Genomic DNA, 23,833 nt, shown 5'->3' with positions numbered 1-23,833 from the left:
CCCTGAGGTAGAGGGTTTGATCCCAGCCACATTAATAATGTTCTCCAGCTGGTGAGGACAAGTCAGGGTCGACCGAAGCTCGGCCGCTTCCCAACCAGTTGCACGGGACTTGTACCCCTCCTGGGCGACGGGTCCCAGAGAAACCTCCTCCAGCGTGGCCATACTTTTCCCTTTCTTCTTAGAAGATTTTGAGCCAGAAGCAGACATTTTGTGTTCTGAGAAAAACAAAAGGGAAAAAGAAAAGCCCAGCAGTTAGGTCCCATACCAAACCCTAAATCAAGAAAAAGGGAGTGGGGGTCCCCTAACCGCTGGAAAGAGGCCCCCTCCGGACACGTGTCACCTGGGGAAACTCTGGAGAGAATCCCTCAACAAGTGTCGGGTGCAATGAAATCGCAGAAAGTGGTTTCGCAAAAAGAAAAAAAAAAAGAGAAAAGCCATCTTATGCCCTAAGCAACTGTTAAACGAAGAACACATGGCCCTCTTCAAACAGAACTGTATAACTACAGCAGGGGCATGATAAATGGCGATTCTACAACTAATGCAGTAAACATAAAAAAGAACTCGAAGAACTTAAACACTCACGCACCCAAAAGCCTCTAAGTGCGAACCCAGAAAACGAGCGAAGTAAATATAAGCATGTTATCTAAGGATGCAAGAAACTTACAGTCGATCGTTGAACTGGAGGTACTGAAGGTGGTTGAGTGAGAGTTGGGAAGCACTGGCAAAATCAAACACTGGAAAATTGAATAAAGTGTCTGAGTATTAAGACAGTTCGTGCTACTTCGAGAAATTTTCTCTCTAGGAAATTCGAGCAGAAATGGCAAGGAATGGAAAGTAACCGAAATGAAGGAAAGGTGGTGGCTTTTATAGGCAAAAGTGCATGAGGAACAGGCGTCTTCACCTACCAATCGCACGGTGGGGGAGACGCACGATTCGAATTCCCAAAGATCAACGGACCAGAATCAATCTACCATTAAGGCGGTGGAAACATTTGAGTATCCGTCTGACACCATCAATGCGCCGCATCAATCATGGGGCGTGAAACGAATCGACCTCTGCAAAAGCGAATCGCTGCATTTAATGCCATTATCAGACGCACCTCCACGCGCCCCCAAGTCGTATCAGAAGACCGAGGAGGCGGCTGGAAACATTCCTGCAAAAAGCAAATCGCTGCATTAAATGACATCATTTAATTTGCCCCCACGCGCTCGAGGCTCGAGCTAGGGAAACGAGGAGTCAACCGGAGACACTTGAACAAGCTTTGGTTTATTTTTACTAAGTAAACAAGGCTTGGGGGGTAAATGTTGCTCCAGAATTCGTCCAAAATACGTGGACCAGTCGAGAGAGGACACGTGGATCAGATAACTTGGAAAGATTTGCTAAGTCTTTGTGCGCCACCGAGAGCGGCGTTAGCATGGGTCCCGGAGGAGACACCCGGAGTACAAGGTACTCCAGGAGACTAGTATAGCGTGAAGGCTCTCCGGGATATGTCAGGTCATTCCCGAGCAATCAAGTCGCATTTAATGCTGCATGGGAGGAAGCGTGTTGGGACTGTAACACGCAATAAAGTCTGACGGCACAACCCCCGAACAGCAGCGCTACAGTAATGATCATTTAAGTCTAGCGACGGCTACTCTGTGAAGAGTCACGTCAATCACAAGGCAAAAAGTACATTCTTCATAAAAACCCTACAGCACCTAGGGATTTGACCATGCATCACCCATGGTATATTCATCGGAAATGCCCAACTTTATGGATACTTACAGACACATGTGTAAGAATAATTCTAGGGATTACCCCACCAAAACACTATAAATACCCCCTCAAAGCTCATTTAATGGGGTCGAGAATCTTGGTTGCAAAAGAGCAAGAAGAGAAAAAAAACTCACCAAGAACATTCTCTGTATTTAAGAGAAAAACATTCTCTCAAGTGTAGAATCTGTATTAAATACATCCATTAATAGCAGTGGCTCGTGGACTAAGGCTCATTAACGCCCCAACCACGTAAAAAATCTTCATCTCACTTTCTTACAGCTCCTTATTATAATTATATTTTAATAGTTGCCGAAAACCTCGGTCAACAATAATTGATTAATTAAAATCAATTAACTGAGTCTTACAAGTAGTATGGTCTCAACTAGTATGGGGACCATGGGTCTATATATCCGAGCTTCCAATAAGTAGATCAAGAATTTATATCTTAAATTCACTGACTTATTAATTCTTCGTTTAATCCACGCATAGAACTTAGAATTGCACTCTCAGTATATAGAACGCTCTATTTGTTCCACGATATAGACACGTCATTAGTTATCCATTGTTATAACCCTAATGTGATCAATGATCCTCTATATAGATGATTTACACTGTAAAGGGATTAAATTACCGTAACACCCTACAGTGTATTTTATCATTAAAACACTTAACCCTGTATAAATGATATTTCAGCTAAGTGAAATGAGATCTCCACTATTTATTTTCGTTTGGTTAAGCTCAAAGAAAATCATCCTTTACTTTCTATTCGCCAGATAAAAGCTATAAATTTCATATTTATGTTAGCGCTCCCACTCAATTGCACTACCGTGTTCCCAAAATGTACGTATCACCCTGACCCAAAAGTAGGCTTAACTAACAAATCAAAGAACACGAATAACACTCTTGAGATTGAACCTAATCATATCAGGATTAAGATCATTTGATCTAGGATCAACAAGTGATATTGAATTGAATAGATATTACGATAAATTCTAATATATCGAATAAAAGTTCAATATCGGTCCCTTCCGATGTATACTCCATACATCCGATGCTGGTAAACTTTGCCAATGTCCTAGAAAGGACATAACAGTTATCCAAGGTGTAAGAATACCTATCGCTGATTATACCATGTCAGTCTAAATCCAATGTTCTGACAAATCAGGAAATAAACTTTCGAACATATAATTAAGATTATATTCCACTGTGTTGACAACACTATAATCATTAACAAATTTATATGTTCTGGACTTAAATAGAATTCATACATTATGTACATATAATCATGAAATAAATCATGTGAACCATGCAACATTAAATGTTATTTCTGATCTATATTAATAAGTAAATTTGATTATATTGAAATGAGTTTTATTTAGGGCATAAAACCCAACATAGTGAACATCCTTTACAAGGAAACGCTGAAGAAGATGGGGCTCGAAAAGGCCAAGTTGAGGCCTTACATGGTAAATCTTTGTGGCTTCATTGGCGACAGTATCGCTAGTCAGGGCATAATCGAGCTCGCATTGACCTTGCGAGAGGCACCCCTGTCCGCCACAGTTATGCAAGACTTTCTAGTTGTCAACTTACCATCGGCTTACAATATATTATTGGGTCGTTCAGCATTGATCAGACTAGGGGCAGTTAGTTCGATCAAGCACCTATCCCTGAAGTTTCAAACACTAGAGGGTGTGGGAGTGGTGCGTGGTGATCAGATGCTAGCTTGTGATTGCTATCGCATAGAGCTACAACATAGAAAAGCTGGCCACCAGTTAATGGCAGTCTTGGTAGAGGAAAGCGAAAAGAAAGACGAGGATATTGACCCTCGGGTACAAGATGAAAGAAACTTATTAAAACCAATTGAAGAATTGGAAGAAGTTGTTCTCAACCCAGGAAATCCCACAAAGTGTGTTTACATTGGAAAGAACCTGGATGAGCAGTTAAAATAGCAGCTAATAAGTTTCTTAAGGGCGAATCAGGATCAGTTCGCCTGGAGCCATGGAGATATGATAGGGATTGACCCTAATATTATCTGCCATCATTTAAATGTCGATCCAAACTACCCAGCAAAGAGGCAGAAAAGGAGATCGTTGGATTCTGAGAGACAAGGGGCGCTATAATAGGAAGTGGACAAGTTATTAGTCAATGACTTTATACGCGAGGTGTTTTACCCCTCGTGGATAGCCAATCATGATCTCGTCCCAAAACCTAACGAAACTTGGAGAACTTGTACTGACTTTTCTGATCTGAATAAGGCGTGCCCAAAAGACTGTTTCCCACTACCCAGGATTGACCAGTTAGTGGATGCAACTGTTGGGCACGAGCTTATGTCATTTATGGATGCATATTCTGGATATAACCAGATAAAAATGCATGTCCTAGTTCAGGAACATACGGGCTTTGTAACCAACATGGGACTTTACTGCTACAAGGTCATGCCGTTTGGGCTAAAGAATGCTGGGGAAACGTATCAACGATTAGTGAACGAGATGTTCGCAAATCAGATTGGATGAAACATGGAGGTTTACGTCGATGATATGTTAGTAAAGTCAGTGAAAAGTGGGAATCATACCATGGACCTCGCGGAATGCTTCAAAATATTAAAGAAATACAATATGAAGCTAAACCCATAAAAGTGTTCCTTTGGAGTTTCCTCAGGAAAATTTCAGGGATTCAAAGTCAACGCGAGGGGTATTGAAGCAAACCCTGAAAAAATCAAGGCTTTGATAAATATGACATCACCAACAAATCTTAAAGAAGTACAAGCCCTAATAGGAAGGATGGCTGCACTTAACAGATTCATTTTGAAGTCAACTGATAAGTGTTTGCCATTTTTCAATGTATTGCGAGGTAATAAGAAATTCTAGTGGACAGAAGAGTGTGAATAGGCCTTTCAGAACATTAAACGCATTTAGCGACACCTCCAATTTTGGAAAAACCAATAACTGGAGAAACTTTACTCCTCTATCTAGCCATCTCAGAAGATGCGATTAGTACGACTATAGTGCGAGAAGAGGGTAAGCACCAGCAACCTATTTACTATGTAAGTAAAAGGTTACTGGGGGCAGAGTCGAGGTATCCCCGACTTGAAAAACTCGCTTTATGCCTAATCCATGCGTCTCGCAAGCTACGACCTTACTTCCAAGCACACCCATAAAAGTGTTAACTGATCAACCCTTGAGACAAGTTTTCTCCAAACTAGATGCTTCTGGAAGATTGATAAAATGGTCGATCGCATTGGGGCAGTTCGACATAACATACCACATTCGAACATCCATCAAGGGCCAAGCCTTGGCAGACTTCTTTATAGAAGGAATAACTCTAGAAGAAATTTTGCCTGTTCACCGAGACGCAGACACTTGGAAGTTATACGTGGATGGTGCATCCAACGAGCAGGACTCAGGTGCAGGGGTAATATTAATTTCACTGGAAGGCTTTAAGTTTCATTATGCTTTGAGATTTCAATTTGACGTTGTTGTCGAGCAAAATTCGCAACACCAAATGTATATAATAATACTAATAATAAGAAGAAATTGTTTGAAGAACAAATGCGAGTATTCAACCTAAAATGGCGAGTACTCGAGCTGGGAACGTAAATACTTAACAGAAAACAGGAAATAACAAGAAGACAAAGGATTATAGTGGTTCAGTCAGATCACGGTCTGCTTAGTCCACTGTAGCAAGAGTTTTGTAGCTCTCATTTCATGGTGGATCACTGCTTTATATACAAAGCAAGTGTTCAGTTAGTTATACAAAGATTTCATTCATTGTCAATCCGTTTGCACATTGATTTACAATAATTAAACTAAAAACGTAAGCATCAATAAATGAATAACAGTTTCTATTCACTAAATACAACAACGTATGCGTCTTCCAATATGCGAGTTGTCTGTTCATATTCTAGCGTAAGCTCGCGGGCTTAAGATAGACCTATCATTTAATTAAGTTTAGGACGTTTGCGTTCTTATATAGTCGCATCTATGGACATCGTATGACGAGCTGATAGAACCTAGACACGCGAGTCTATATTGGTTTATCGAGGCTGTTAGGTCATTGGGACCAGCTCGCATTATAGAGAATTGATCTCTATGATTTCGCAGGAGTATAGAAAGGATACCCGCACATATCCTGATACATGCGAGTTGGATCCGTTCTCTGGTCCCATATAATGCGAGTTACAGGTATGCGATCAAACTTTGATCATACTCACATCATCTCGCTGATTCTAGCTCAGGCGAGGTTTAAACTCGAGGAGTCTCTTATGGACATTTCAGCTTTCCTTGAAAACTGAATACACGTGTCCTCCAAATAGGAGTCTGGTCTCGAGTTTCTAGGTGAGAGAAATCTCTCTATAATACATGCCCCTAGTTTCGCGATGTGACAGATGCGGTCACGAGGGAAACTATACGCGAGAGACAGGTGAAAGGTTGTCACGAGGAGGTGACCCTTGGTTGTCCCATGGAGGGTTTCGAAAAATGACGGCTGTAATTAATTCACTTTATTGCATTTATGGTGCCACGTCACGAAACTCCTCGGTTTTCGTGTAGGCGTGGCCATGGCTGGCCGTTAGATAGGGCGACCTTAGGCATTCTTGCTGCCACGTGTCGTAATCCCAATTTATGACAGATACGAGTATTTAAACTCTTTGATACGAATTAACTCTTCTCATTTTTCCCTCTTTAACTGAAATTCAAAGTAACCTCCATATCCTGTCCTGATTCTTACTGCTTCCTCTTATATTTTTTTAATCTCAGAAGTGATCGAGAGCAATCGTAGAGACAAAATCATCAAGACTAAAGGTTAGTTTCGAATTCATTTGCATTTTTGGTTTCAGTTCAAAAGATAAAACTGCTTTTTCTAGGTTTTTGTATTTTGAGGAGGGGTTTGAGAATGCATTCTTGTAGGAAATGTATATAGGGCTATGTTTTTCTGTGTAGGACTGGGTAATCCCAGAGAAATAGACCTGAAATTTGTATAACCATGAACTTTAGGAAGAATGTTTGAATAATTGCATCTTTATCTTTTGAATACACGCGGGTATTTGGATGAACACCTCGAATACTCGCATATCTGCTCATCCTAGGTTTCACAGAGACTTTATCACTTCTAGTCATTGCTTAAAACCTTAGGTATTTATACTCTGTATTTTTTGTTGCAGGAATATTGGTTAAGTCTTTCAAATGGTAGGCGTGTCGCAATATTCCAATGCTCATACGTGCGATCGTATGTTCCTTGAGGTACTGCGATACGCCCAGCCATTCGTGGCATACACCAGTGTTCCAATATAAGCGTATTCTTGGCTGGTAGATTTGCTCGAAATGGTGAGAGTATCCCAGTAACTTCAAGGTCATGCTAGGGAACGCATGCCCCTTGAGTCACTAGGATTCTCCCAACCATTTTTTGAGGTACATCACCGGCTGTCGACGCGTGACATATTCGCAGGTTGTGATTAGTTAGGTTCCTCAAAACGGTGGGTGTTTCCCAGTCACTTCAGGGTCATGCTCGAAAACGCATGTCGCTTAGGTTACTGGGATACACCCAACTGTTTTTCGAGATATCCTTCTACTCGCACATCTGTCATTTTGCGCCTTGGTGGGCTGATTGGTTTTCGCAAGAATTCAAATCATCCCCCTAAGACAATTTTATATTTTATATGCGGGTGAGGTCACTTACTTTGTTTTCGCACATTCACCACGCTGAAAAGATCTTCTATCTTTCAAATGAGCGATCTATCGGATAGCCAAATGCTTCGCTAAGGAGGCAACACGTTTGATGGCGATCAGGACCACCAGGAAGACAGCTTTATCCTGACCTCGATCTCAGAGGAGGAGGTCCCTGCCACAGGGGACGCAGAGTTGGGCCCATTGTCTTCTGCGGATATCGATAGGATGGTGCAGGAACTCGCTGAATTAGGAACTATCGAGATTTGAGACAGCGAGTCTACAGTGTCAGCGCGTGATCATCTTGTTCATTCCAGGCACGCTTCTGACGTCGAGGTCGAGGAGATGGATGATGACTGGATGGCCCCAGTTCGGGAGTCAGACGAGGAAGAAGATGCGGACGGAAGTGGGACTGATTCGGTGGACAACACTCAATTGGATGAACCCTTTTCATGCGAGGACTTGGTCTCGCGAGTCACCAAATCAGATCTTACCACCTTTACGCGGTTAAACCTTCTGCGTCTTAGCACCATGCGTCCTCGTCCTACTCAAAGGCCACACCTTTCTTTTACCAATCCTGCGATCATACCCTCAGAAGATGTCGTAGTGTCTATCCCTATTCTCCAATGCGGAGTATCAATCCCCTTCCATCCATTCATCTCCGCTATTCTCAAACAGTACGATGTGTCCCCTTTCCAACTAACTCCTAACAGCTATCGCATATCCTTTGGCTTTTATGCGATGTATATGGAGTACGTACACAGGGGACCCTTGACAGAAGAGTTCAGCTACTTCTACGACATAAAGAACGTAGGTCTCCATAACGGCTTCTATTGCTTCAGCAAGTGGGCCACTTCTGAGATCAATGGGGTGGAAGGCACGATTTCCAACATGGGAGATTGGAAATCGAAATGGTTTTATGTGTTTAAGGTTACAGGGATTAGGACTGACTTTAACCGTCGACCTAATATGTCGCGTATTTCTTTACTTCGTCAATTTTTGAGTTATCTTGTGACTTTAGGCTAACTCGCTCTTTTTATTGTCGCAAAATAGACCAGCTCGACCTACACTTGACGCGACTCGCAGAGAGACTGCTGAAGTTCTCGAAAGCCTTCCCGTACAAGATCGTGACTGGCGATTACTGTGTACGACTTCAAAGCTGCGAGAACACAAGCTGATTCAAGAGAACACAAGACTTCAAAGGGAGCCAGTGTACAAGGAGCCATCTGAGAAGCAACAAGAGCGAATAGACAAACGCCTTTCCAAGCAAACTTCTCGGCCAACGTCAGGTAACATATCGCATGTTACAAACTGCTTCCTTGAAATTTATTTATACTTATCTTTATTTGTCCTCGCAGAGATGACTTTTTTTAAGTCCGCACCGGTCCTCAACCGCAAGCCAAAATCTGGAACAGCGACGACTTCTCCTATCGTTCCTCAAAAGATGAAGAGCGACGTGGTGGTCACCCTTGTCGCGGATTCCTCCAAGAGGCCAACTAAGGGCACGTAAGAAAAGGGGAAGAAAGTCGTGATCGATCCGACTATCCGAGCTCGCAACATCTTGACTCTCCAAGAGAAGTTCGTGGGTGATGAATTTATATGAAAGGTCGACAAGACCCCTGCGGAAGAACTGCTGCCTCGTTCTGCGGAGTTGGCTTCGCAATTTATTGCCATGTTTTCGAGGGCCTTTGTCACTGGATCTAAGGAAGTCAAACTTGTGAGAATGTTCAGCTTCAGGAGGACATCAAGAAGCTGAAACAAGATGCGACTTCCAAGGACAAAGAGGTCGAGGAACTTCGCAAGGCCAAGGAGCAAGTCGAGCTTGAAGCCAAGAGCGCTCAAATGAAGGTCAAGGAGATGTCTCGTGACTTAGAGGTCGAGAAGGAGAACGGGAAGAAGCAGTATGACCAGGCGGTCTCTGACTATATTTATACCACTCTTTCCAAAATTTCGGACTTTGACTTCTCAATCCTCGGAGCAGAAGCCGCTGAGATGGTTGAGGCTTTTCGTGCCATGTCGCCTAAGCAGACTCAAAGCGGTGGAGGGAATCTGTTTCCCGAGGAAGCTGATGGCGCGAACAATGAGGAAGTCGTGGACGAGGCTATCAGCAAAGTCGCAGATGGATCTGCCCCTGCTGCTCCCAATGCTTAACTTTTTCTTTTCTATTAATATTTACTTGTGTTAGACTCTCTATTTTTTCTTATATATATGCGGTACAAGGGTACTCGCGCTTTGTACTTGAATAAATTTACGTTTATGTTTCTTTTGAAAGACTTTATATCCTCTCGGGGATATCTATCTATAACATTCTCGCAGCACACGGGTACTCGCGTTTTTTTTTCTATTTATAATATCTTGATTGCGACCTTAACTACAACTTGGAGTAATAAGTATTAAGGTAGAAAATTTTTAGAAACTTGAAAAATTTCATAACTTTCATAACTTTTCATAACTTTACTAATCAATAGTACATATACCCCCTATACTTAGGATTTATAAAAAATGACTAAGTATAAATACACAGCGAGTATAAACTATACAATGCGAGTACTATTAATAATAAAATTTTAAGCTCTCGCCATTCCAGGCCCTTCGAATCGCAGTACCATCGAGTTCTGCGAGTCAGTACGTTGCGTCACCAACCTTTCCTGCAATGAGATACGATCCTTCCCAATTGTCCCCGAAGACCCCATGCGCTGGGTTCTTCATGTTTGGCATTACTCTTCGAAGGACTAAGTCTCCTACTCGCAGGACTCTTTCCTTGACCTTGGAGTTGAAATATCTTGCGGTTCGCCGCTGATAAGTCGCGTTTTACAGGTGAGCCTAATCGCGCTTTTCTTCTAGAAGGTCGAGGTAGAGCGACTACTTTTCTTCGTTTTTTTACACGTTGAAAACATCTCTTCATAGAGAACCTGCCCCGATCTCAACTGGTACCATAGCTTCGCATCCATAAGAGAGCGAGAAAGGAGTCTCACCAGTCGTGGACCGGGGGGTCGTGTTGTATGACCATAAAACTGTTGGGTTTTATGCCCTAAATAAAACTCTATTTCAATGTAATCCAGATTATTCGATATCAATAAAGTAAGAGAAGTATTTTTCATTCATTTGTGTATGTTTTGGTTCACTTAGTCAATTGTTTGTCTATTTGATTTATAAATTCATCCAAACCCCTTTCACATACTTGATCATGTTTATTGTGTTGTCAACACAGTGGAAAGTAAATATGACTATGTGAATAAAGTATTCCTAGATTTATCAAAACACTGGGTTTTACTGATATGACAATCTACAACAGAGTTTACTTGCATTTGGAGAAATGCTATGTTCTTTCTAGAACATTGGTTAAAGTAAAACTCAGGTTGGATGCATGGAGTATGCATTGGAATGGACCGATATTGAACTTTGAAATAGATTTATGAAACTTACCGTAAATATCTATTCAATTCAATATCACTAAGTTGATCCTAGATCACATGATCGAAATCCTGATATGGTTACACTCAATCTCAAGAGTGTTATTCGTGTTCTTTGATTTGTTAGTTAAGCCTATTTTTTGGTTAGGGTAATACATACATTTTGGGAACACGGTAGTACGATTGAGTGGGAGCGCTAACATAAATATGGAATCTATAGCTTCTATCTGCCGAATAGTAAGCAAAGGGTGATTTCCTTCGAGCTTAACCAAACGAGATAAATGATTGAGTACTCATTTCACTTAGTTGAAATATCTTTTATACAGGGTTAAGTGTTTTAAGGATAAAATACATTGTAGGGTGTTACGATAATTTAGTCCCTTTACAGTGTAAATCATCCATATAGAGGATCATTGATCACATTAGGATTATAACAATGGATAACTAATGATGTGTCTATATGGTGGAACATATAGAGCATTCTATATACTGAGAGTGCAATTCTGAGTTCTATGTGTGGATTCAACGAAGAATTAATAAGTCAGTGAATTTAAGTAGTAAATTCTAGATCTGTTTATTAGAAGCTCGGATATATAGACCCATGGTCCCCCCACTAGTTGAGATAATATTACTTGTAAGACTCAATTAATTCATTTTAATTAATCAATTATAATTCTCAAGATAGATTGTGTCTATTAGAGAATTTATCACGTATTAAGGGCAAAACAGTAAATAGAGATTTTGAAGGGCATATTTATTAATTAGGAAACTTTAATTAGTTTTATTATTAATAAAATAAATGACAATATATTATTTGATAATTAATTTTAATTATTTAATAATTATATTTGACATTTCGGTGGTTGAACAAAGGAATTGGCAGTTTTTGACAAAACAGGAAACTATCAATGTAGGAAAAGGAAAGTTAGAAAAGTGGCAAGCCTTGTTTCCACAAATCCTAGGCCAGCCACTTAAGCTTCCTTTTCTCATTGATTTTTCCAATTTTAAATGTCAATTAATTTAACCATAGCCCTGGGTGGTCTTCTATAAATAGAAGGCAAAGGCTTCAGTTTTGAACAACACTTACACAACATTATTCTGACAGAATTTTCTCACTCAAAATTCTCTCTGAGCCGCCACCCTCTCTCTCTCTATTCCTTCATTGTTTTGAAATCTATAAGTGTTAGAGTAGTGCCCGCACACATCAAGTAATACCTCAATCATAGTGAGGAAGGCTGTGTAGAATTCAGAAACAACAAAGAAGGACTATCGGGCTCAGATCTTGATTATACTCTGCTACAGAAAGGAATCAAGGGTTAGAGATCTGAGTGGGAGGAGACATATATTCCGCTGCACCCAATGTAAGATTTCTGATACTTTTATGTGTTTAATTTTCCATCGTTTTAGAAGTTCATATTTAGGTTGTTAAATCAACATACTTGTGAGTAGATCTAAGTTCCTGGTAGAATTACTTCCAACAACTGGCACCAGAGCCATGGTAATTGATTTGCTTGCAAGAAATTTGGACTTAAAACGATTTGTTTGTGTTTTGGATGGTATCATGTTGCTTTGTGTGTCATATTGATGTTTGATTGTTGTTTGTGAATTCTGAGAAAAATAGTAACTTTTCTGTCTCTGTAATTATTTTTGTTGGATAGTTTGGAAAATTTTAAGCAATTTACTTTTTTACAGAACTCGATTTCGATTTAATTTGAATTAGTTATGAATTTTTGAAAATTAGAAAAATTGGGATGATGAGCACCCTCATCACGCGCGCAGAATGGCTGCAAGCAGCCTTCCTGCGCCGTGATCCCTCGGCGTGCATCTCTTGGGCGCGCGCGGATGGGCATGCCTGGCATGCCATCCGCACAGTTCATCCAATTTTTCAATTTTTTTGATTTTTCATGCTATTTCATGGAATTAAATTCCGATTTTTTGTGTAGTTTTGTATATTGATTTTGTTTTTCAAATTTCAAATCTAATTATCAGAAATAAATTAATTTTTTTTTAAAATTAATTTTAGATATTAGTGTAATTTGATTTTGAAAATAGGAAAAATCAATTTTTGCTTACCTCTTTTCTTATTTCCTTTAAAATTTGATTATTTTATTTTTTTTAAGGTCAGATATTAATTTTTTTTTTTTAGTAACTTGACCTTAATTAGAATAAGATCAAAATAATCATGATATTTTAAAAGAGGAAATAAGGTATTTTTGTTAACTTTTAAATTTTGTTATTCTTACTTAAATTAAATTGTAAAATAAGAAAAGGGTATGTATTTACCATTTTTTATTTTATTATTTAATTTATTAAATAACATGAAATTTAAAAGGAAAGTTAGCAATTTATTTTGATATGACATTTAGGTTACCCAAAACTTAATTTTTCAAAATGGTAGGTTTAATTTTTAATTTTTTTTTCGAAATATATTTTTAAAAATTAAATAAATCCTACATCCAACTATCCAAATCTAACCTTGTTGCAGGAGTATGTATTTTAGATTGTTTGTAAGTTTTCTAAAACCTATTATCGCTTGATCGAAATTGCCATGGTTAACTTGTTGACAGATCCAATGATCTGATTTTAACTAATGGTTCAATTGATGATAGATCAAGCAAATAATTTGTAACAGGTAATTTTTACAATCTTCTTTCATCTGTGTATGACCTAGTAACATGATAGGATCCATCCAAATGTGTGTGCCTGTGTGAGCCTATATGTTTAATTTTTGTTATAGATACATATAGGTTGTTGTTGCTAAATAAAATATCATACCTGACAGATTTTATTTAGGCTCATTTAGTAGTGAGCCTATTCAATTAATAACAGTTGTTCATTTTAAGGTTAAATTCCTCTCTTTTGGGCCTTGTGTGAGAGTTGGGAGCCTTAGAAGTGGGTATGACGTACTGGACCCAGCCCCCCCTCACATGAACAACCCCAATTGTGAAGGCCCATTTGCCTGATTTGGATAACTGTGCTAGGTTAATTATATTAGTTTGACCTAATAAAAATTGATTAGCAACATAATTAATTTCATTCTTCCTTGAAATTAATTTAAGAAAAACATAGTTTGAATAATTATATTCTGGAAAACTATATGTATTTTTCTTGTGTTTAATTAAATATGGAATTATAACCTTATAAATTCTTTCTGAATCTTAATTTTATAATTTCATTAAATATTCCTATTTAAGTTGAGATTTAGTGAAATCCATCAAATCAACTTAGATTTGAATATTTTTGAATTTCTTATTATAAATTAAGTTGAGGAATTTTAGGAATTGGTTATTAAGATTCTTTAGATATTTTTTAAGTTGATATTTTATAAATATGGGAACTTAATATCTTCTAAATTAAGTGGTTACTACTTAATTGGTAATGTTTAATTAAGTCATTGATTGAAGAATATTTAAGTTGAATATTTAGATTTTTCTAAACAACTTAAATAAGATATTTTTCAAAATTATTCCATTTCTGAAATTTAATTTAAGTTTTTACTTTAGATTGTAATATTTCATTATTGAGATATGGAATATAAATGATTAAACAAAATACATATTTTTTTTAAATAATGAGCTTTAATCAAGAGAAATTCGATCTCCATTGTTGGTTTTACATAGCTATTGTTTTAGTGAGTAATCCTCCCTAATGGAGGAACGTTCATTAGCAAGTTAGCGCCGTTTAATCTCGAAAGATAAGTATTCTTATAAGTTTTTTATATGGTTTATGTCCACCCTAATGGTGGCGACTGTATAAGACTTATAAGAGTGCGAAACAATGGTAGAAGCTCATAAGATAGAATTGCCTTGACTCTCGCCTAAACGGGACAACGCTGAATTCCAATCTTGATCGAATAAAAGATTGCTAGAATGTTTGGCATTTTAGATGAATTGACAACTCTATTCAATGGATGATGCTTTGACTCTCGCCTAAACGCGACACTGTATCGGTTCGTTGGAAACCTTGGAAAATAAACTATGTTAGATTTAGTATTTTTATAACATATGTGATTATTTGTTTTCTGAACTTGTGTATGAATTTATAGAACCAAAACTTTACTTCTGTTTATTGATATGTTGTAGTGCCAATATGAATAACCCTCATCCCGATCCACTCCTAGTTAGTATCTTTGCAAAAGAACTCAATAGTGTGAAAATGCATCTTGGTAGTTGCATTAACTCGCACCTATTGTTGATGAATCTGAAATTCCAAAAGGCAAATCTACTAGGAATTGATTTATCAAAGGAACAATGGGTACGACTCATACTTAATAGTCTTCCTCAAGAGTATGATAATTTTGTTCTATATTACTTATTGAACAATCATCACTCCTCCAACATGGACAAACTCGAGACTGAGTTGAGGGCCCATGAGCGGAATCTGATTGCAATGGGACCTCCTGGTATTGCAAACTTTAATCAGAGGAAGAAGATTAAGCATGAGGGCTCTAACAAAGCTGCTTCTTCAAGTACAATTATCAGACATCATGTTCTATGTGTGAATTGTAATGGAAAGGGACATAAAGAAGAACAATGTCCTAGGCTTCTAGACAATTCAAACGAAGGTGATGCTTTTGTCTTTGAATCATGTGTTTTAGAGAATGACAAATCCACCTGAATTGTTGATTCTGGATCTACTAACCATGTATGTTCTTCATTGCAGCTACTTAAAACTTGGGAGAATCTTCACCCAGAGGAGTTAAAGCTTAAAGTTGGAAATGGCGAGTTGGTATCTGTTAAAGCAAGAGGAACAACCCGAATCAAGTTTAATTCAAAGAAGTTTTTACTTTTAGAAAATGTTTTATATATTCCCAATTTTAGTAGAAACTTGATTAGCGTTTCATGTTTACAAACACAATTTTATATATTGAATTTTTCGAGTTCAAATTGTTCAATTTCTCATAATGGATTTCATATATGTGTTGCAAACATGGAACAAGGGCTTTATGTTTTAAGACCTAATACTCAAATCTCACTAAATACTAAACTTTTCAATGTAGCTAAACCTAGAAGCCTTAAGAGAAAAGAGATTGATAATGATGATCAAACTTATCTATGGCATTTACGTTTAGGTCATATAGGCTTTGATAGACTCAATAGGCTAACCAAAGACGTTCCATTGAAAAATGTCGTCTTAGGAGAACTGCCAGTTTGCGAGTCTTGCCTAGAAGGAAAAATGACCAAACGTTCTTTCTCTGCGAAGGGAGAGCGTACCAAACAACCCCTAGGGTTAGTGCATTTAGATGTTTGCGGACCTCTAAATGTAAAAGCCAGAGGAGGTTATGAGTATTTCGTCACTTTCATTGACGATTTCTCTAGATGCAGTTTTCTTTACCTAATGCAAAAGAAATCTGAAACGTTTGAAAAGTTTCAGGAATTTCATGCTTTGGCTCAAAACCAATTAGGTAAAACATTAAAGATCTTGCGAACTGATAGGGGTGGAGAATATATGGATATGCAGTTCAAAGATCATTTAACTGAACTTGGAATTGAATCCCAATATACTGCCCCAAGCACTCCACAGCAAAATGGAGTTGCAGAAAGAAGAAATCGCACTCTCTTGGAAATGGTTAGGTCCATGCTGAGTTATTCAACTCTGTCTACGTCCTTCTGGGGATATGCTATTCAAATGGAAAATGACATTTTAAAGGTTGTACCATCTAAAGCAGTCCCTAAGACACCCATCGAACCATGGAATGGTCGTCCACCTAGTTTATGCCATTATAGGATTTGGGGATGTCATGCTCACGTCTTGAGAAAGAAAGAAGGTAAACTGGAATCGCGAACTGAAGTTTGCATGTTTGTCGGAAATTCTTAAGAGACTAGGGGTGGAATATTTTATAGTCACAAGGATAACAAAGTGTTTGTTTCTACAAATGCTACTTTCCTTGAAGATAACTATATGAAAGACAACAAACCGAAAAGTGAAATTGTATTAGAGGAAATGCTTACAGATACTGCTCCTTCAAATGTTCCATCCTCTTCTACTCAAGAAGAGGAACATCCCACTCCTTCAGTTGTAGCAGCTGAGAAAACTACTACCAAAGCTCCTGTTCAGAAGGTCACCGCTCCTCTTCGTAGTGGGAGGGTTTCTACAAAACCATCTCATTATGGCTTGGATGGTGAAATCAATATGGTCGTTGGTGACGGTATTGATGACGACCCATTAACCTATAAACAGGCAATGGCAAGTCCGCAACGGAAGCGATGGTCAGCCGGCATGGATTCAGAAATGGATTCCATGAAAAAGAACAAAGTCTGGGAATATGTAGAACCACCTGATGATTATCGTCCAATTGGATGTAAATGGGTCTACAAGAAGAAAAGAGGCACTGGAGGCGAAGTCGAAACTTTCAAAGCTAGACTGGTCGCCAAGGGTTATACCCAAAGAGAAGGTGTGGGCTATGAGGAAACTTTTAGTCTGGTTGCCATGCTCAAATCAATCCGAATTCTTCTCTCCATTGTTGTCGCTTTAGATTATGAAATTTGGCAAATGGATGTCAAGACAACCTTTCTTAATGGGCTTCTTGAAGAAACCATCTATATGGAGCAACCAAAAGGTTATGTTCTTCCTGGGCAGGAGAATAAAGTTTGCAAATTAAATAGGTCCATATATGGACTTAAGAAAGCTTCTCGCTCGTGGAATAGAAGGTTTAATGAGATCATTAAAACCTACGACTTTCATCAGAATGAAGATGAACCTTGTGTTTACCAACTCAAGGAAGACCGAGTAGTAGTATTCCTGGTCCTTTATGTTGATGACATTTTGATCATTGGCAATAATGTCAAGAAAATGACTCACATCAAGGAATGGCTTGACACTCAATTCGATATGAAAGACTTGGGTGAGGCAGCCTATGTTCTCGGTATTCATATTATCAGAAACCGGAAGAACAGATCCCTTGCTCTCTCTCAAACAACTTACATTGACAAAGTTCTAGAGAGATTCTCCATGACTAATACCAATGGGGCAAATATGCCTTCTAGATATGGTATCCATCTATCTAAGGAATAGTGTCCTACTGATCCTCAAGAGATAGAAGACATGGCAAAAGTTCCTTATGCTTCTGCAGTTGGAAGTCTAATGTATGCTATGCTATGCACTAGACCTGAAATCTGCTATGCAGTTGGAATCGTGAGCAGGTATCAGTCAAATCCAGGACGGGTACATTGGAATGCTGTTAAGTATATTTTGAAATACTTAAAGAGTACAAGAGATTATGTATTAGTCTACAAGGGTGGTGCTTTAAATCCCTTAGGCTATACAGACTCAGATTTCCAGGGATGTCTTGAAGACAGGAAATCTACATCTGGGATGGTGTTTACTCTTGGGGGTGGAGCAGTGGTATTGAGAAGTACTAAATAAACAGCGATTTTGGATTCTACCATGGAGGAAGAATACATAGCTGCGGCTGAAGTAGCTAAAGAGGTTGTCTGGCTTAGGAAGTTCTTCACCAGTCTTGGTGTGGTTTTTGGAATGTAAAAGCCTCTAGTCCTGCTTTGTGATAACAGTGGAGCTATAGCCAACAGTAAGGAACCTCGGAGCCACAAGAGAAGTAAGCATATAGAAAGAAAATATCATATTATCAGAGAATATGTGGCAAGAGGGGATGTACTGGTGGAAAAAGTGGACACGCAGGACAACTTAGCTGATCCATTCACCAAAGTCTTGGGAGTAACTACATTCGAAACGCACCATCAGAATTTAGGGTTAATTGAAATGTACTGATTTGTTTTATATTAGTGCAAGTGGGAGTTTGTTGGGTTTTATGCCCTAAATAAAACTCTATTTCAATGTAATCCAGATTATTCGATATCAATAAAGTAACAGAAGTATTTTTCATTCATTTGTATATGTTTTGGTTCACTTAATCAATTGTTTGTCTATTTGATTTATAAATTCATCCAAACCCCTTTCACATACTTGATCATGTTTATTGTGTTGTCAACACAGTGGAAAGTAAACATGACTATGTGAATAAAGTATTCCTAGATTTATCAGAACACTAGGTTTTACTGATATGACAATCTACAACAGAGTTTACTTGCATTTGGAGAAATGCTATGTTCTTTCCAGAACATTGGTTAAAGTAAAGCTCAAGTTGGATGCATGGAGTATGCATTGGAATGGACCGATATTGAACTTTGAAATAGATTTATGAAACTTACCGTAAATATCTATTCAATTCAATATCACTAAGTTGATCCTAGATCACATGATCGAAATCCTAATATGGTTACGCTCAATCTCAAGAGTGTTATTCGTGTTTTTGATTTATTAGTTAAGCCTATTTTTTGGTCAGGGTAATACATACATTTTGGGAAACACGGTAGTACGATTGAGTGGGAGCGCTAACATAAATATGGAATCTATAGCTTCTATCTGGCTAATAGTAAGCAAAGGGTGATTTCCTTCGAGCTTAACCAAACGAGATAAATGATTGAGTACTCATTTCACTTAGTTGAAATATCATTTATACAGGGTTAAGTGTTTTAAGGATAAAATACATTGTAGGGTGTTACGGTAATTTAGTCCCTTTACAGTGTAAATCATCCATATAGAGGATCATTGATCACATTAGGATTATAACAATGGATAACTAATGATGTGTCTATATGGTGGAACATATAGAGCATTCTATATACTGAGAGTGCAATTCTGAGTTTTATGTGTGGATTCAACGAAGAATTAATAAGTCAGTGAATTTAAGTAGTAAATTCTAGATCTGCTTATTGGAAGCTCGGATATATAGACCCATGGTCCCCCCACTAGTTGAGATAATATTACTTGTAAGACTCAATTAATTAATTTTAATTAATCAATTATAATTCTCAAGATACACTATGTCTATTTGAGAATTTATCACTTATTAAGGGCAAAACAGTAAATAGAGATTTTGAAGGGCATATTTATTAATTAGGAAACTTTAATTAGTTTTATTATTAATAAAGTAAATGACAATATATTATTTGATAATTAATTTTAATTATTAAATAATTGGATTTGACATTTATGTGGTTGAACAAAGGAATTGGAAGTTTTTCACAAAACAGGAAACTATCAATGTAGGAAAAGGAAAGTTGGAAAAGTGGCAAGCCTTGTTTCCACAATGCCTAGGCCGGCCACTTAAGCTTCCTTTTCTCATTGATTTTTTCAATTTTAAATGTCAATTAATTCAACCATAGCCCTGGGTGGTCTTCTATAAATAGAAGGCAATAAGGCTTCAGTTTTGAACAACACTTACACAACATTATTCTGACAGAATTTTCTCACTCAAAATTCTCTCTGAGCCGCCACCCTCTCTCTCTCTATTCCTTCACTGTTTCGAAATCTATAACTGTTAGAGTAGTGCCCACACACATCAAGTAATACCTCAATCATAGTGAGGAAGGCTGTGTGGAATTCAGAAACAACAAAGAAGGACTATCAGGCTCAGATCTTGATTATACTCTGCTACAGAAAGAAATCAAGGGTTAGAGATCTGAGTGGGAGGAGACATATATTCCGCTGCACCCAATGTAAGATTTCTGATACTTTTATGTGTTTTATTTTCCATCGTTTTAGAAGTTCATATTTAGGTTGTTAAATCAACATACTTGTGAGTAGATCTAAGTTCCTGGTAAAATAACTTCCAACAAAAACTTGCAGGAGCTCGTCTGGCCATACCCCCTTACGTTCTTCGAGTTTTCCTTTGATGGTGTGCTTTATTATCTTGTTGACCGCTTCGGTTTGTCCGTTGCTCTGCGGATAGGCGACTGCTGAGAATGCTTTTTTAATTCCCAAGTCATCGCATAAGTGCCGCACCTCCTTACAATCAATCTGCTTTCCAATATCTGAAATGAGCTTGTAAGGGATGCCAAATCGACATATTATGGAGTTATAGACACACTTGCGCAACTTAGTCGTTGTAATGGTTGCTAGTGCTTTGGCCTCAACCAATTTTGTGAAGTATTCGACCGCGACTACAGGATACTTGACTCTGCCTTTTCCTTTAGGTAATTCACCTATCAAGTTGATGCCCCATACTGCAAAGGGCGAAGGGCTTGTGATGGAATGCAAGTGGCTCGGAGGTTGATGGGTATATGTGGTTATCCGCTGACATTTGTCGCATTTCTTTGCGAAAGTGAAAGCATCTTGTCGCAAGGTAGGACAGTAATACCCCTGTCGCATAATTTTTAGGGCAAGGGAATTACCACCAGTATGATTCCCACAAATACTCTCGTTCACCTGACGGAGTATGTAGTCGCAGCTTTCCCCGTCGATACATTTGAGCAGCAGCTGACTAAAGCTTCTGCGATATAATCTTCCATCATAGATGGCATATCGGGCAGCCCGCTGCCGCAGCTTCCTTGCTTCCATTTTGTCCCCAGGCAAGATACCATTCTCCAGATATGCGATTATCAGAGTCATCCAGGTGACCTCTTGGGCGGTATCTATCTCCATTATCTCTTCTCGATTTATCGTTGGGTGAGCCAATACGTCAACAGGAATTACATCGAGTAATTCAACTTCTCTAGTCGAGGCCAATCGGGCAAATGCGTCTGCGTGTGAGTTATGAGCACGTGGTACTCGGGACAAGACTACTCTCTTGAATTTCTGCATCAGCTCGCATACTAAGGCGAGATACTTAACCAATCGCCCGCCTCTGGCCAGATATTCTCCATTCACCTGGCACACGACGATTTGGGAATCGATGAAAGCCTGCAAGTACTCGATTCTCATCTCGAGAGCGAGCCTCAATCCAGAAATTAAAGCCTCATACTTGGCTTCATTGTTAGATGCGGAAAACTCAAAACATAAAGCAACGTGTACCTTAAAATTGTTGGGACTGATTAGTAGGATTCCGCTGCCGGAACCTTCGCTATTAGAAGCTCCATCGACGTACAATGTCCATCCTTCTCCTTTTGCTATAGCGGTGTTGATTTCTTCGTTTATGAGTGCCACTTCAGTACTTGGGAACTCGAGAATGAAATCTGCCAAGGCTTGCCCCTTGATCGCAGTTCTCGGTTTGTACTTGATGTCGAACTGACTTAACTCTACCGACCATTTCAACAATCTTCCCAATGTCTCTAGTTTCGCCAAGACTTGCCTCAAAGGGTAGTTTGTTAAAACTTCGATGCTGTTGGCCTGGAATTAAGGTCGCAACTTTCTTGACGACATTACTAGAGTGAACGCTAATTTTTCCATTTGAGGGTAGCAGGTCTCAGCATCTAAGAGGAGTTTACTGACATAGTACACCGGGTATTGTCGTCCTTGATCTTCACGGATTAGTACCGAACTAATCGCATATCCTGACACCGCTAGATAAATTGATAAGACTTCGCCGGTTATGGGTTTTGACAGGATTGGGGGCAGCCCCAAATGCGTTTTAAATGCTTGAAAAGCCTCTTTGCATTTCTCGGTCCACTGGAACTTCTTATTTCCCTTTAAAATTTGAAAAAACTCATTGCATTTATCAGAGGATCGCGATATAAAACAGTTCAGAGCGGCGACTTTACCAGTGAGACTTTAGACTTCTTTCGGCTTAGTCGGTGATCGCATTTCTACTAACGCTTTGATCTTCGCAGGGTTTGCCTCTATTCCTCGCTGATGAACCATAAACCCGAGGAACTTTCCTGAACCGACTCCAAAGACGCACTTTAATGGATTTAGCTGCATTTTATATCACCTAAGTATTTCAAACATTGCTTGTAAATGGCTGACATGGTCTTTTTCCTGTTGAGATTTCACGAGCATATCGTCAACATACACTTCCATAGTATCCCCAAGAAAATCTGCGAACATCATATTTACCAATCTCTGATACGTCGCACTTGCGTTTATCAAACCAAAAGGCATTACTTTATAACAATACAGACCTTGATCTGTAATGAACGAGGTATGTTCTTGATCTGGCTCATACATTGGGATTTGATTATATCCCGAATATGCGTCCATGAATCTGAGAAGTTCATGACCTGCAGTGGCATCAACAAGTTGGTCAATGCTAGGAAGTGGAAAGCTGTCTTTGGGACAAGCTTTATTTAAGTCTGTAAAGTCAACGCATGTGCGCCATGAGCCGTTAGGCTTGGGCACAAGTATAGGATTTGCTAACCAATCGGGGTAGAAAGATTCCCGTATGAAGTCCCAGGCTAGGAGGCGGTCAACTTCTTCTTTTAGCGCTTGGTTCCTCGCGGGGTTCGTTTTGGGGCGCTTTTGTCGGACACCTCGCACTTCGGGGTCGATGTTCAAGCGATGAGACATGACCTGCGGAGATATTCCGACCATATTTGAATGTTTCCAAGCGAAACATCAAGATTTTGTTTGAGAAAGGTCGTTAGTCTTTCTCGCTGCTGAAAAGTCAATTTAGAGCCAATTTTCAAAACTTTACTATTATCTACGGGATTCATAGGTACCTCAATATTGTCTTCCGCGGCTTCAGCGGTTGCGGCATAATCGAGGATCCTCGAATCCAAATCTGGTCCATCTTTGTGCGGCACTTCTTCAATCCTAAGGACCTCCTGGCGAGGAGGCGGTGCCTCTAACAGATAGATGACATTTACTGACTTCTTCTCTGCGAGCTTGACTGCTGCATTGTAGCATTCTCGCGAATCTGACTGGACTCCTCGCACAGAGCCTACTCCAGTGGGAGTAGGGAATTTCATTGTGAGATGATATATCGACGTCACGATCTTCATCTCTTTCAGGATTGGTCAACCAATCACGGCATTGTACGCCGAATATTGGTCGATTACCGCAAAGTCAGCCATTGACTTGGCTACTACGGGGGCAGTTCCCAAGGTAATTGGGAGCTTAATCGTTCCTTTCAACGCAATGACGTCACCGGTAAAACCGTATATACTCGATGTAACAGGTCGCAGATCCTTCTCATGCAACCCCATTTGGTTAAAGGCTTGGAAGTTCAAGAGATTTACTGAACTTTTGTTATCCACGAGTATACGGTAGACGTTGTCTCCGCCAATATTGGCGACAATGACCAGTGCGTCAGAATGCGGGTGATGGACC

The 23,833-nt window shown here is 39.1% G+C and overlaps 1 protein-coding gene across 1 annotated transcript; it reads right to left on the bottom strand.

Annotated features, from left to right (window-relative positions):
• Positions 1 to 9,982: 9,982 nt before the first annotated feature.
• Positions 9,983 to 23,472, bottom strand: LOC133036237 (uncharacterized). The gene is made up of 4 exons (XM_061112757.1): positions 23,075 to 23,472; positions 21,918 to 22,002; positions 20,495 to 21,817; positions 9,983 to 10,063 (listed from the first exon to the last, which is right to left on the bottom strand). Exons 1-4 carry the CDS (start codon positions 23,470 to 23,472, stop codon positions 9,983 to 9,985), a joined length of 1,887 nt encoding a protein of 628 aa, XP_060968740.1.
• Positions 23,473 to 23,833: the final 361 nt, after the last annotated feature.

The sequence above is a fragment of the Cannabis sativa genome, chromosome 3 (genome assembly GCF_029168945.1).
Source record: "Cannabis sativa cultivar Pink pepper isolate KNU-18-1 chromosome 3, ASM2916894v1, whole genome shotgun sequence".
NCBI lineage: Eukaryota > Viridiplantae > Streptophyta > Magnoliopsida > Rosales > Cannabaceae > Cannabis > Cannabis sativa.
This window is presented reverse-complemented; position numbering and strand designations above follow the sequence as displayed.